The 13,798-nt window shown below is 44.5% G+C and overlaps 1 protein-coding gene across 1 annotated transcript in view; it reads left to right on the top strand.

Annotated features, from left to right (window-relative positions):
* Nucleotides 1–13,798, top strand: part of MYO15A (myosin XVA) — a 134,415-nt gene that overhangs the window by 104,338 nt on the left and 16,279 nt on the right. The window contains 8 exon segments of the mRNA XM_078151742.1: nucleotides 580–652; nucleotides 951–1,024; nucleotides 4,477–4,559; nucleotides 5,287–5,417; nucleotides 10,144–10,238; nucleotides 11,122–11,199; nucleotides 11,875–11,971; nucleotides 13,139–13,299. Coding sequence (XP_078007868.1) covers nucleotides 580–652; nucleotides 951–1,024; nucleotides 4,477–4,559; nucleotides 5,287–5,417; nucleotides 10,144–10,238; nucleotides 11,122–11,199; nucleotides 11,875–11,971; nucleotides 13,139–13,299 — 792 coding nt within the window.

Raw genomic sequence — 13,798 nt, 5'->3', positions numbered from 1 at the left:
GGTGGGCTTAGGACTATCTGCCCAACCTCTGCCATGACTCAGTGATGTAGGCATGAGCTTATATCATAATATTTTTGTGAAATGCTGTTTTGGTAGCCTTCAGGAGATTAACCTCCTCTGATAGAGATGTTGGCCCAAAATTGGAGTCCTGTATGGGGATGCCCTGTGATGTGACATGGCCCTTCATGGCACAAGATGTCTTTGGTATATTGTAGCACCTCCACTTCACAGTGTTCCTGGCCCTCCTCATCAATGTTGCCATGTTCCTGGCTCCCTGACCCAGAAAACACTGTGCTGTGATGTGGTTTCTGGGTTTTGTTATTGTCAACCCTCCTTGTTATAGCCCAGAGCCTCTGCTTCCAGTGCTATGGAAAGAGTAGTAATGAGTTTGGGGTCTAGCAATTTGGGTTCAAATCCTTGCTCTGCCACTTACTACTTGTGTGACCTTGAGCAAATCAGCTGACCTTTCCAGATTTAAGTTTGCAGACCCTTCAGCTCAGTGAAAGTTTCTTTTCACCACCACTCCACCCCAACTCCCCACTGATTTCATGCACCTCTATTTCTCTCTCTTTCATATAGACACCCATCCAGGAATCCCTCATCGAGTTCAGCAACAGCAGCCTGAACAAAATTACCACAGAGATGTTCCTAGGTACTGGGGGAGGGTAGGAAGAGAGGCCTTCCAAGGCTCTTGGCTTGAGGGTGGTTTTCCTTGGACGGACTTGGGAACACTCCCATCCAGAGTGCAGTTTCTCCCTTTTCTCTGCCACAGCATCTTATTCTCTCAAAGTTGCCCTTGCTCCTCTCCTGCCACCAGAGGAAGAAATTTCCTCTCTGGGAGCCCCCAGTGGGGGAGAAGGGCACAGAGATCACGAAGAAAGCTATTGAGATAGATGACGAGTGAAGCTAATTTGGATTTTTGGGTTGGGTGGGGTATGTACTTTCTGTAGCTGTGATGAAGTTCATGGGTGATTTCCCGATGAAGGCCCAGACCGAGTTGGATGTGCTCCGCTCTTTCTTAAAGGTTTGTTTCTTCCTTCTATATGGCCTAATTTTCCTTATCTAAGGAGTTTCAGGAGTTGCCCTCTAAGTCTTCTTCCAGCTGACATTCTGTGGTTCAAAGCTGCCCTCTGAGACCAGTAATGGGGAAGTTCAGGGAGTACTAATGGGTCGGTCAATGGCTCCAGGATCTGTGATAATGAATAGGCTTCTGCTTCTAAGACTGGGAAAGGAGTGTATTAAGGGTGGGACAATCTCTCCAGAGCAGCCTGGGAAAATGCAGGGTATCATAAGGGGTGGTACAGTCCCCCAGTGGAGTCCAGGGACATGTCTTGGAGGGATAGACACTGAGTAATGTCCAAACAGTCCAGTTATTATTCTTCTCATTCTATTATAAAAATGCAAAAATCATGAGACACCCCCTCCCACTTCTCTGAAGGCCATTTCCCACGTCCATGAACAGAACCTCTAGGTATGTAAAGGAGTCAGGATGTTGACAAGTTTGGGGTTGTTGTTTTGTTTTGTTTTTAGCACCTGCTGGGTGCCCAGACCTGTGCTAGGCACAGTATGATGGGGGATACAAAGATGTATAAGAGATCATCACTGCTTGTGAATGACAATGATAACTAAGATTTTCAAGACGCCTTGCATATGTATATCATTTGAGCCTCACGACAACCATAGCAGATAACACATTTGTGATTATCCTCATTTTACAGATGGGAAAACTGAAACTCAGAGATATTAAGTGACTTGTAGTCATACTCAGTGGGTCAGGAGTGGGATTTGAACTCATGTCTTCCTGACTCCAAATCGTAACACTATTTACTACACCACACTCCTTCTTAAGTTCTAGTCTAGCTGTGGGAAGAAGCTACAAATGGATGAAAAGATAGCTAGATACCAGTCAGTGTTTGCTAAGCAAATGTCCTTGCCAGTGCTATAGGAATTCAAAGGAAGAAGGAAGAGATCAGTGTGGGCTCCTGTGGCCAGGGAAGAAATAAAGGAAGGTTTGGGTTTCTCTAGTTTGATGTGCTTGGGGTAGAATCAAGGATGGAGATAAAGGGAAGCTTAAGGATAGAAGGTGAGTGAGATACCTCCACTGGAGCTACCACCAAAAGACATGGGGTAGATGCTATGGCTGATCTTTGAGAGACTTTCACCCCAACTGTGGGGGAACATAAATGGGTACAACCAATAATATTTCCTACCTTCTTTCCATCTTGGGGAGTGAGTTATGCTAACTAGAGGGATAGACAGAATCAGGGATGGGGAAAGGCCCTAAGCTAGTCCTCTGTCCTCAGGGGAGTCAATGTGGGGCCCTTCCCAGTATCCATCTTGGGCCCAGGGTAGTGTCGTTGGAGTGAGAACAGGCTCAGGGTCAGTATGGGAACCAAGCTAGGCATGATTAAGTCAAACTAAGACCTTATAGCTGTAAAGTTCTCTTGGTCCCACCAACTTTCTCAAGCCTTCTAGGTAATTAGGAGCTGAGCTAAGAAAACAGCCACAGATCTTCTTATAGAAATGCCTGGCATGTTTGCATATGCCTGAGACACAAAGGCTAGGTGACTTAAGAGTCTGAGGCAGGATTTGAACTCAGGTTCCATTAGATAGGAAAAGATTGGAGATTAGAGAGAAAAAGGAGATGATAGTAGGGTCAATCTGTGGCAGAAGAGGGGAAGGAGAGAATAAAGGGGACATGTAGAGGGGCTTGGAGCACCTGTAGAGCTTTACTGATTTTAAGTATTAAACTAGAACCCTTGTACTAGACAGGTATAGAGGCAGGTAGGTGGCCCAGTGAATAGTGCGCTGGGCCTGGGTTATTGTCGTTGTCAGTTGTGTTCAACTCCATTTTGGGGTTTTCTTGGCAAAGATGCTGGAGTAATATGCCATTTCCTTCTCCAGCTCATTTTACAGAAGAGGAAACTGAGGCAAACAAGGTTAAGTATTTGAACTCATAAAGATAAATCTTCCTGACTTCCTGACTCCAGGACCAGCACTCCACTGCACCACCTAGCTGCCCTGAGTTCACATCTGGCCTCAGATGCTTACTAACTGTGTTACACTGGGCAGATCACTTAATTGCTGTGTGTCTCAGTTTCCTCATCTATAAAATGGGGATAATAATAGCACCTACCTCCCAGGGTTGTTGTGAAGATCCAATGAGATAATAATTGAAAAGTGTTTAGCACAGTGCCTGACATATCGTAGGTGCTATATTATTATTAGATCACCAGGAGTATGAGAACATGTTAAGCATTTCTATAACAAGACTTGGGGCTGCTTTCATAGCTCAGCTCCTAATTACTAAAAGGGCTTCAGGGAGTTGGCCAAAAAATTTAAAAATTTGTTTTCAAGAGGTTTACATTCTACTGGAGACAACATATACCTGTATAAGCAAAACATACACATACACACACACACACACACACACACACACACACACACACACACACACATGAGTGTTCCAAAAATCTTAGTATAAGGGGCAGCTAGGTAGTGCAGTGAATAGAGCACTGGCCCTGGAGTCAGGAGGACCTGAGTTCAAATTTGACCTCAGACACATAACACTTACTAGCTGTGTGACCCTGGACAAGTCACTTAACCCCATTGCCTAGCCAAAACAACAACAGAAAAAAAATCTTAGTGTACTTTTAAGCTATTAAAACTCAAAGTGGCACCAGCCCTGGATTCAGGAGGACCTGAGTTCAAATCTCACCTCAGACATATACTAGCTGTGTGACCCTGGGCAAGTCACTTAACCCTATTGTCTAGCCAAAAAAAAAAAAAAAAGAAAGAAAGAAAACTGAAAGTGCTTTAGCTGAACCTTGAAGGAAGTATTCTATGAGGCAGAGTAGGGAGGGCATTCCAGGCAAACGCATGAAGAGTGGGGATGGAGTTCTATGTAACAGAGAGAAGGCCTGTTAAACTGCACTATAACGTGTGGAAAGGGGAGTAATGTATAGTAAGGCTGGGTTGAAGCCAGGTCATGAAGAGTGTTAAAAATCAAAAGTAAGGTACATATTTTATCCCAGGAGTCATAGAGAGTTTATTGAGTAGGAGGGTGATCTGGTCAGACCTATGCTTTAGAAAAGTCACGTTGGCAGCTGTGCGAAGGATGGATTGCAGTGGGGAGAGACTTAAGGCAGAGAGATCAATTAGGAGGGCTTTGTAATAGTCCAAGGAGAAGTGATAAGGGCCACAACTGAGGTGGTGTCTGTGGGCATAGAGAGAAGAAATCGGTTTTAAGTTATGAAAGTAATATATCAAATTTTTGGTTTATAACAGAGAAGGGGAGGGGGAGCATTGTATTTGAAGTCAAAGGACCTGCCACTTAATTCTGTCTATAATCTGAGCAAATTATTTCATGTCCCAGAGATTTGGTTTCTTCACTGGTAAAATGATGGGGGTGGATTTGATGGCCTCTCGTATCTCATTCATCTCTAAAATTATAAGCCTGTTGTCCTTTTTTCCCAGCTCTGCAGGGACCATGAAGTGCTTCGAGATGAAGCCTACTGCCAGGTCATCAAGCAGATCACAGACAACACCAGCACGAAGCCGTGAGTGAGGCCCTGGCCCAGCCTGGAGCACAGAAATCTTGTGGCTTCCCTCTACTTCTTTCCTCCACACTTGAAGTGACTGCAGAATTAGGGGAGGGGGTGTTATACCCTCCGGTTCCTCTCATTTAGAGAACCCTCCCAGCCTCCAGGTTGGCTCAGTCCAAAGCTGGGGATGAAGGGAGAAATAGGGGATACTCTGGGTTCTGAGGCATTTATCCAGGATGACCAGCAACTCATCCCCCACTACTCCTTTAAAGAGAGCAGACGATGTGAGCTGCCCCACAGGCTTCTGGACAAATTCCCTATATTTATCAGGTGGCAGTCTGATGATGCTGTGATCCTGAGGTTCCAGCCTCACTTTGTCCCCCAGCCTCACTTTCTCCCCCAGCCTCACTTTCTCCCTTTCTTCTTTGCTTCTCTCCCTTCCCTGTCTATCCACCTTCCTCTTCCTTTATTCCTCACCTACTCTCCATTCTTTACCCCACCTCCCTCTTCCTCTTCCCTCTTTCCTCCCTCTCCTCCCCTTCATTCTCCAAGGTTTTCACTCTACCCTTCCCAAGAGCTTTAGAACTGCTTGGATTCCAAATTCCCATGTCCAACCATCATGCCCAGGAGAAAAATGCCCCTAACCAAGAGCTGAGGGAGCTTTGATAATTCCGAGACACACCTATGGAATCTGGGACAGCAGCCTGGCCTAATGATGGCATCATTCTGTGTACCTCAACAGGGACAGCTGCCAAAGAGGCTGGAGGCTGCTGCACATCCTTGCGGCCTACCACAAGTGCTCAGACGTCCTGAAGCCATACCTCTTCCGATTCTTTCAGGATGTGTGTAGGAGTCCCGGCTTACACTTCCAGGGTGAGTGTTACTGAGAGGATAGGCTGATGGAGGGGGCGTTGAACTGCCCCTCCAAGGGTTCAGGAAGCATTTGCCACCTCGTGGAAACTGTGATGACAATGGGAGCCATAACTAAGCAGCCCCAGCTTTTCCCCAGGGTTCTATAATTTAGATGGTGCTGAAAGCATTTAATATCCCTTTAGCAGCAGCTGAGGTTGACACCTAGTTAGCAAGAATAATCAGTTAATGTAGGAAGCTACCACATGGGTTACTTCCTTCCTTCCACCCCAAGCTGTAGTCAGGTTATTCATCTCTCCATTGGCCTAGTCCTATTCCTTCTCCTGATTGTTCTCCAAAGTCTGGACACCACTGGTGACCAGGAGTTAGGTTCCATGCCCTGGAGGCTCTCTCCCCTTCAACTGAATTTGTCTTTAAAAGTTTATTTAAGGGTGAGTTCTATGCTGCTGCCAAAGTTGCTGGTTCAGACTCTACTACTAAATGACCACTATCAGCCTTGGGGTGGGAGTAGAGGAGATAGGAAACCCAATCATAAAAAAATTTCAACAAGTCAATTTTGAGTGCCTACTGTGTGCCCAGCCCAGTCTGAGCACTGGGGGGTGAGAAGAGCACATGCAAAGTATAAGTACACACACACACACACACACACACACACACACACACACACACACACACACCCTCCTTGCCCTCAATAAATTTCCTGTGTAATTGGTGATACGACACCATGGACATGAAAAAATACCTAACAGTACCAGGTAACATATGGTAAGTGACCACTGATGAGTAGTACAGATAGTACATGTCATAGGCACTCATGGGAGGGAAAGAAGAGAGATCAGTGTAATTATAGCAATTATGAATGACTTCAAGAATGAGGTAGGCCTTGAACTGAATTGAATTTCAATCTGGATGACCTTACCATCCTCTCAAGCTGCCATTCTATATCTTTCCTCCCTTTCACAGTCCAGTTCCTAAAAAGACCATTTGCAGATTCATTGCCTCTACTTTCTCACTTCCTGGTCCTCAACCTCAGGTTATCTGACTTCTGTCCTCACACTGGTTGAAAATTGCCCTCTCCAATTTTATTGATGATCCAGTGATTATTTTCTCACTCTTTATCCCTCTTGATTACTCTGCAATATTTGTCACTATTGACCACTCTCTCCTTCTAGACCAGAGACTTAACTTTTTTGTGTGTCACAGACTCTTTGGCAGTATGGTGAAACTTATTGGCCCCTTCTCAGAATAGTTTTTTTAAATAATTGAAGGAAATTCCAAAGTTCAGTTAGAAGTTAGTGAAAATAAAGGTAGATTTTTTCCCCATTCAATTTCACAGACCCCCATTTTGCTTTTTTTCTTTGTATCCCTAGTGCCTAGCATGGTACCTAGGATATAGCAGGCATTCAAAAAATGCTTGTTGAATACATGAAAACGAAATCAAACCCCAGAAGTAAATGAACAGGAAAAATCAAAAGGCAGGGATGCATACGTAGACCATACCCAGACAAAAGTACAGAACTCAGTCTGTGGGTGCCCAGGGAGGGTCAGAAAGGTGGGGTGGAGCCAGCCTGAGAAGCCCTTAGAATATAGATTCTATTCAGAGAGCAATACAGAGTCACTAAATCAAAATTAAAATGTAGGAGGGCCACAATTGATCCCATCCCAGAAGAAAAAAGGAAAAGGACATTCTTAGGATCCTTCCATTCAATGGGCTTCTTCCAAGAACCCTGCCCTGGACCACCTTACCCTTCCCTAATTCCCAGAGATGCTATCTATGGTCTGAGCAAAGAGGCTGATCATTGACCTCCTCAATGAAAGAATAATTAGAGAAGAGATGGAAATCCTCAGAAGCCCTCCCTTCCCACATGGAGGGAAGGTGAAGAGGGGATCCTTTTTGAGGGCTGGAGAAGGGAGACTGGGACTATCTCTCCTCTAGCACCTCTTTGCAAAATTTTAATGATACCTAAATTTGTTTGTGAGGGCTCTCATTTCTCCCTCCTGATCCCTTTCCTCTTTTTCAGAGCTCTCTCTCCCCCCCAGACTCTTCTAGTCCACATGGTATTTAGGTATTCCTCCTGAGAGAGAAATGTATCTCATAGTCTCATTCACATTGAGATGTTGGAGACTAAATGGGTTTTCCTCTCAGGGCTTTGTATTATAAAAGAAGAATGTGGAGAGGGTAAGACTTTAACCTTGAAAGATGAATGGAACCTGGTAGGCTTGGGGAAGGGGGAGGTGCTTTCCTGTGCCTTTCAGTTCCTCTATGTTCACAGCTCTCTAGTTGATAATTTATTGTGGTTATGTTTAAGGCGGTCATTCAGTTCAGGTTCAATTCCTGTCATTCAACAATAAAACATGTATTATGTGCATGAAAGTCCCCGTGGTACAATAGAAAGAGGGCTAGATTTAGACTCAAAAGACCTGGATTGAAATCCTGCCTCTTTCCACAAGTCCCTCTGTGACCTTAGGCAAATTCTTTAACCTCTCCAAACTTCAGTTTTCCTCCTCTATAAAATGAAGGGGTTGACATGACATCTAAGGTCCCTTCCAGCCCTAAATCTATGATCCTAAGATGTACTAAACTAAAGAAAATGTCAATATTGTGGTCTTGTTTCCTTCTGCTTGGATGGGAGGCAGGAGTCTGCTCTAGATCTGTGAAATAATTGACATGGAAAATTCCTCTTATGGAAACTCCCTCTCTTGAAGTATTTGAAACTTATTACTGTCTTAGAACATCCACTAAAGCACTGAGAAATGAAATCATTTGCCTATGGTCACTCAGTGTAAATAAGAGTTGGGTCTTTCCTGACTCTAGTGTCAACCTATATCAATATCTATTATGCCAAAGAAAATATGTGGTTCAGTTCAGTTCAAAGTGAATCTCTAGGGCTTTGTTCTGTTTTAATTTTGATTCCATTTGAAATAAAATAATCCATTTGATTATATTTGAAGGAGGTTAGCTTGCTGTATTGGAAAGAGCATGAGGTTCAGAAGAGACCCAGGTTTTCAGCATACTTATTCCTGGTCTGAGATCTGTCCTTGGTCCTGATCCCTCTGTGGGCTGTGCAAGTCTTCCCATTTTCTCTCTCTTGGTCAGACCTTTCTAGCAGTCTAGTGAAACTATGGATCCCTTCTCAGAATAATGTTTTTAAATGCATAAAATGGATTACAAAAGAAGCCAATTCTAATGAAATACAGTTATTAAAATATTTTAAATCAGGTTTGTGGACTCCAGGTTAAGAAGTCGTGTGGTACAGCCCCCTCATTTTATAGCCTAGTTACTACATGATCCCCAAAGTCCCTTCTGGTTCTTTCATTATATTATGTTATTGGGGGCTTAAGAAAGGGGTGAGAAATGTTCTGCTTTTAGGGTCAGAACTTAATTGCACAAGCAACATAAGATAGTGGAGAGGGAGCTGGACTCAAGGCAAGAAGACATAGGTTGTATCCCACCTTTGACATATACTGGCTGTGTAACCCTGGGAAAATCACCTAAACTGTCAGTGCTCTGAGCAAGCCACTTAACTTCTCAGTGCTCTGGGCAACCCTCTAAGACTATAAGTTGCCAAGAAAGTGTCAGCCTGTGGCACTTTTCATCCATTGGAATCACAGATCCAAGCTCTCTCTATCCTTAGTTCAGTTGAGATCTAGCACCTCCTGGCTTCTGCTCTTAAGATTTTTATCTCCAGTTCCTTCATAAGGCTTGGTGAAAGGATGGATGAGGGTAAGAGGAAGAAATGCCCAAGGATCCCTGAGAAGTCTCCTGTCATAGCCACAAGGGGAATGGGAGAGGAGATGGATTTTGAGAGGAGAGAACTCTTTCTCTCTCTACTCTTTCCAAGTGAAGGGGAAGGAGACTAGGAAGACTGATATAGTGACAAACTGATTAGTCCCAAGGGAGGTGGAGGACAGTGCATTCTCAGAAAGGAGGATAGCCTTGTGCAAAAGTACAGGGACAGGAGAGGGAGTATGTCATGTGAGAGCAAGAAGATCTCTTTGAGCTGTAGCATATGTGAAAGGGAATAATGTAGAATAAGGCTGGAAAGATGGATTGGAGCCAGATTGTGAAAGGCCTTCAGGGCCAAATAAAAGAGTTTGGCATAGAGGTCATAGGAAGCCACTCGAGTAGTCAGTAGATATGGTCAGAACTGTGCTTTAGGAAAATCACTTTGGCAGCTCTGTGGAGATGGTTATCATTATTATTAGATTATTCCTTCAGAGGGGGTAGGGGTGAGGATGAGTACAACTATATAGTATCTTTCACGAGAGCTTTTTCCTCTGGGGAGAAGGAAGAATCCATGGAGCTGGAGACAGCAGTGGAGGAAGAGGTAAGGTGGGGAGACTTCCAGGGGGTGTTAAGTATAAGACAGGCTTAATAGAAGTTCTACTCCAGTCATTCTCAAACTTTTTGTTGTTCAAGGTACAATATTATTCTTTGCTGAGGACACACTTGAGCATATACATGTGATTGCAAATGTCATTTCACACAACTGATGGCATACCTAGGCCAACGTTAAGGAATCCTTAAGAACCTGGGCAAAGAAGGCCAAGGAAGAGAATATCAACTCCTTGAGAACAGGAACTGTTTCTGGGTGGTTTTTTTTTTGTCTTTGTGTTATGTATGGACATGTAATGGGTTCCTAATAAATGCTTGTTGAATTGAGAAAGGAAATTTGTGGGTGGAAAGGAGAGTGATAAGTAACCATTGAGCATGGTGCAATGTTGACAGGGATTGCGAAGGCCTGTGAGCAGAACCTTCAGAAAACCTTCCAGTTTGGTGGCCGAAGTGAGCTTCCCAGCAACATGGAGTTGAGGGCCATATTGGTAAGCTTGGAGGTGTGGAAGGAGGGAGAGATGAGAGAAGTGCAAGTGGGGGCTCCTCCTCCAGCCTAGCCCAGGAACATATCCTGGATTAGTCTCCAGATTTCATCAGGAGCGGATCTAGGGAGGCTGATCACTTAGCTGATCACATCAATCACACCGTCTGTACCAAGTTCCTACTGTGAGACCAGCCCTGCATAGGCACATAAAATCTAGTTCTTGCCCTCAACGGGCCTGAAGTCTAATTGGAAAGACTTATGTACATGAAATAATTGCGGAGCAACTTGAGAGAGTACATGGTCAAGTGCCAAGGTGAGACCAATACTAAGTACTGTAAGAGTCCTAAAGGAAATTAGCTTATGTCCTAGAGTGATCAGAGAAACCTCAATCAAAAATGTGACTTGGAAAGGAATATGGTCCTTCAGTGGGACTCTGGGATAGGTTAGCTCACCCAGGTACTCCTACTTTGACATGTCCAGGTCACTCTCATGACTCCCAGTACCCTCAATAGAAAGAGCTCCTTAGGAAGAAAGAAGAAACTGGATTCACAGAATCCCAGGATTTTAGAGTTGGAAGGGGCCTCAGAAACCTTCTAGTCCAACCCATATCTTTAAGAAATCCCCACTACAACATAGCCAACAAGTGGTCTGTCAGTCTCTTGTAGACTTCCAATGAGAGACAACCCACAACCTCCCAAGGTTCTACTTTGGGATAGATCAGATTGGATAGCTATAAAAGGAAGTCTTTCCTGACATCAAGATGAGATTTGCCTCTCTGCAACTTCTATCTACTTCCCATGTTTCTGACCTTCAAAGAGCCTGAGAGACCCACCTCCTTTGAACCTTGCCCCTCCCCATCCCCACACTCATTCCCTTCTCACCCACAGGCTGGCCGTAGTTCCAAGAGGCAACTGTTTCTCCTTCCCGGAGGGCTTGAACGTCACCTGAAGATCAAGACCTGCACGGTAAAGAGAGAACCGTGTAAAGCCCCAAACCTACCTGATATTGATAGAGACATAGCCCTTTGCTCCTGCAGGTCAGATACATAGATGAGGGTTTCCTAGAAGACCCCAGCTCCACCTGATTCTATGAATGGAGAGACTGGGGAGTATGGGACAGGAGGCAACTCGTATTTCCAGGCTTATTACACATATTCCTCCCATGCCTTTGTTCAGGCTGTCCCCCTGGGGTATCCCTGCATGGAAAGTCTTCCCTCCTCACTTCCCCTTCTTAGAATCCCTAACTTCCTTCAAAGCTTAGCTCAAACATTAATTTTTACATGAAATGTTTCCTGATCTCCTCAGCTAGTAGTGTTCCCCTCATAAAAATAACCTCAATGGGCTTCTAGTTCCCCGATAGAATGTAAATGTTGTGAAGGCAAGGGCTCTTTCACATTTCCATGGTGGGTACTTAAGAAATGTTTTTGGTAATGATGATGAGGGAGTCAAGACTCTGGGATACTTGAGGTGGTCCTGCATGACCCCTTCTGTGTCTTCCCCACAAAGGAACCCTTCCCTCAGAGATCTCATTGAAAAGAGACTACCCCTCTGGCACTGCCCTTTTTCAGCTTTCCTGATAGGTATCTGACTAGCAGGTGGGTAATTGCTCATTTGCTCCTGTAATTGGGATTCTCTCTCCAGGTGGCCCTAGATGTGGTTTCAGAGATCTGCATTGAGATGGGCCTGACAAGGACTGAGGCCGTCAGTGAATATGTGATTTTTGCTGTCACCGGCCAAGGTAAGAGGCCAGGGCAGAAAGGAGAAAATCGTCCTCAGAGAGGCTGCTCTTGTCTGCTTGTTCCCACCTTTACCTCCAGGCCCACGACAGTCATCTTCTTCTCGGGAAGTCGAGAATTAGGACATTAGGGCAGGGATAGAAGTATTTGATCTAGAGATCTTCCCTCCTTGCTCCAAATCCCTTGACATGGAGACTCAGGATCTGGTTCTGAGACCTGAAAACAGAAAGTGTATCTCTCTGATGGTGGCTATGTATAATCCTGTGCTCCTAAGACTACCTCCTAGGCCTGGCTAGCAGGAGACTTCAACTTCTAAAATATCAAGGGAAAAGTTGGGCAAGAGGTTAGAAGATGATCCAGAAAGGGAAAACTCATGGCTGGGGGACAGTGATTATTCAGGATCATACAGCTAGTAAGTCAGTTCAGAGGCAGAATCTGAACCCAGGTTTTCTTGGCTCCAAGTATAATACTCTTTCCTAAGCCACAATGTCGTTATATTTATAAACATAAACCAAAATAAGTGTGCATGTGTGCATGCACACACACACATACACACTCTCTTACATACATATCCATACATATACACTTGTTATTATTCAGTCATTTCAGTTGTGTCCAACTCCCCATGACCCTATCTGAAGTTTTCTTGGCAAAGATACTGAAGTGGTTTGCCATTTCCTTCTCCAGCTCATTTTACAAATAAGGAAACTGAGGCAAACAGGGTTAAGTGACTTGCCTAGTGTCACACAGCTATTAAGTCTCTGAAGCCAGATTTGAACACAGGTCTTCCTAACTCCAGGCCCAGTGCACTTTCCGCTGAGACATATGTACTCCTAGCCCACAAACTCCATGGGGGTAGATATTAGGTCTTATTAATCAGTCAACAAACATTCAGGTATCTTATACGTAGCAGATACTGCCAAGGATACAAATACAAAGGTCCTACCTTCAAGAAGCTTATATTCTCCTAACTTATTAGCTAGACTCTGTACCTCTACCAGCACTGAGCACAGTACTCTGTATGTAATGGGTGCCTAATAAATCATAATTGAGTGAATTGCTAGATAGAACCAGAGAAATAAACAAAGATGTACACACATCCTTGTAGGCTTGTGTAACTCACTCACCTACACACAAAGCTCCACCTGCTCTGTGGTCTTCTTACTTAGGCCAGAACGTCTGTCCCTTGAGCCGGCGGGACTACATCCTAGATGTGGCCTCAGAGATGGAGCAGGTGGACAGTGGCTACACATTCTGGTACCGGCGCATCCTGTGGACTCAGCCACTCAAATTTGAGAATGAGCTCTATGTCACCATGCACTACAGCCAGGTATGCCTGCTCATGCTACCTAGCTCTCAGCTGGGATGGGATGGGGCGGAGGGAGACAGGAACTGAGACACCAGCTTTCCCTCAAGAACGTTTGTTATTGGGGGAAGTGGGGGTGGGGAAGAGAAGAGGAAATTATCTCTTAGTGTGTCCAAATAAGCCTAAGCATGTGTAATGAAAGGTAGTGCCCTTTTTACTTTTGAGAATAAGCTAGGTGACATTAGATTATTCCTTTGGTGGGGAGAAGTGAGGATGGGGACAACTACATCTTTTATGAGAACTTTTTCCCCTGGGGAGAAGGAAGATATCAGTATCTAGTGACTACTAGGTGGTGTGGTGGATAGAGTGCCTGAAGTCAGGAAGACTCATCTTCATGAATTCATATCTGGCCTCAGATACTTACCATCTGTGTGATCCTGGCCAAGTCACTTAACCCTGTTTGCCTCAGTTTCCTCATCTACAAAATGAGCTGCAGAAGGAAAGGCAAACCGCTCCAGAATCT

The sequence above is a fragment of the Phascolarctos cinereus genome, unplaced genomic scaffold, assembly GCF_003287225.1.
Source record: "Phascolarctos cinereus isolate Bilbo 61053 unplaced genomic scaffold, phaCin_HiC Scaffold_4;HRSCAF=312, whole genome shotgun sequence".
Classification (NCBI taxonomy): Eukaryota; Metazoa; Chordata; class Mammalia; order Diprotodontia; family Phascolarctidae; genus Phascolarctos; species Phascolarctos cinereus.
The sequence above is the reverse complement of the archived record's forward strand: the minus strand, read 5'-3'. Positions and strand labels throughout refer to the sequence as shown.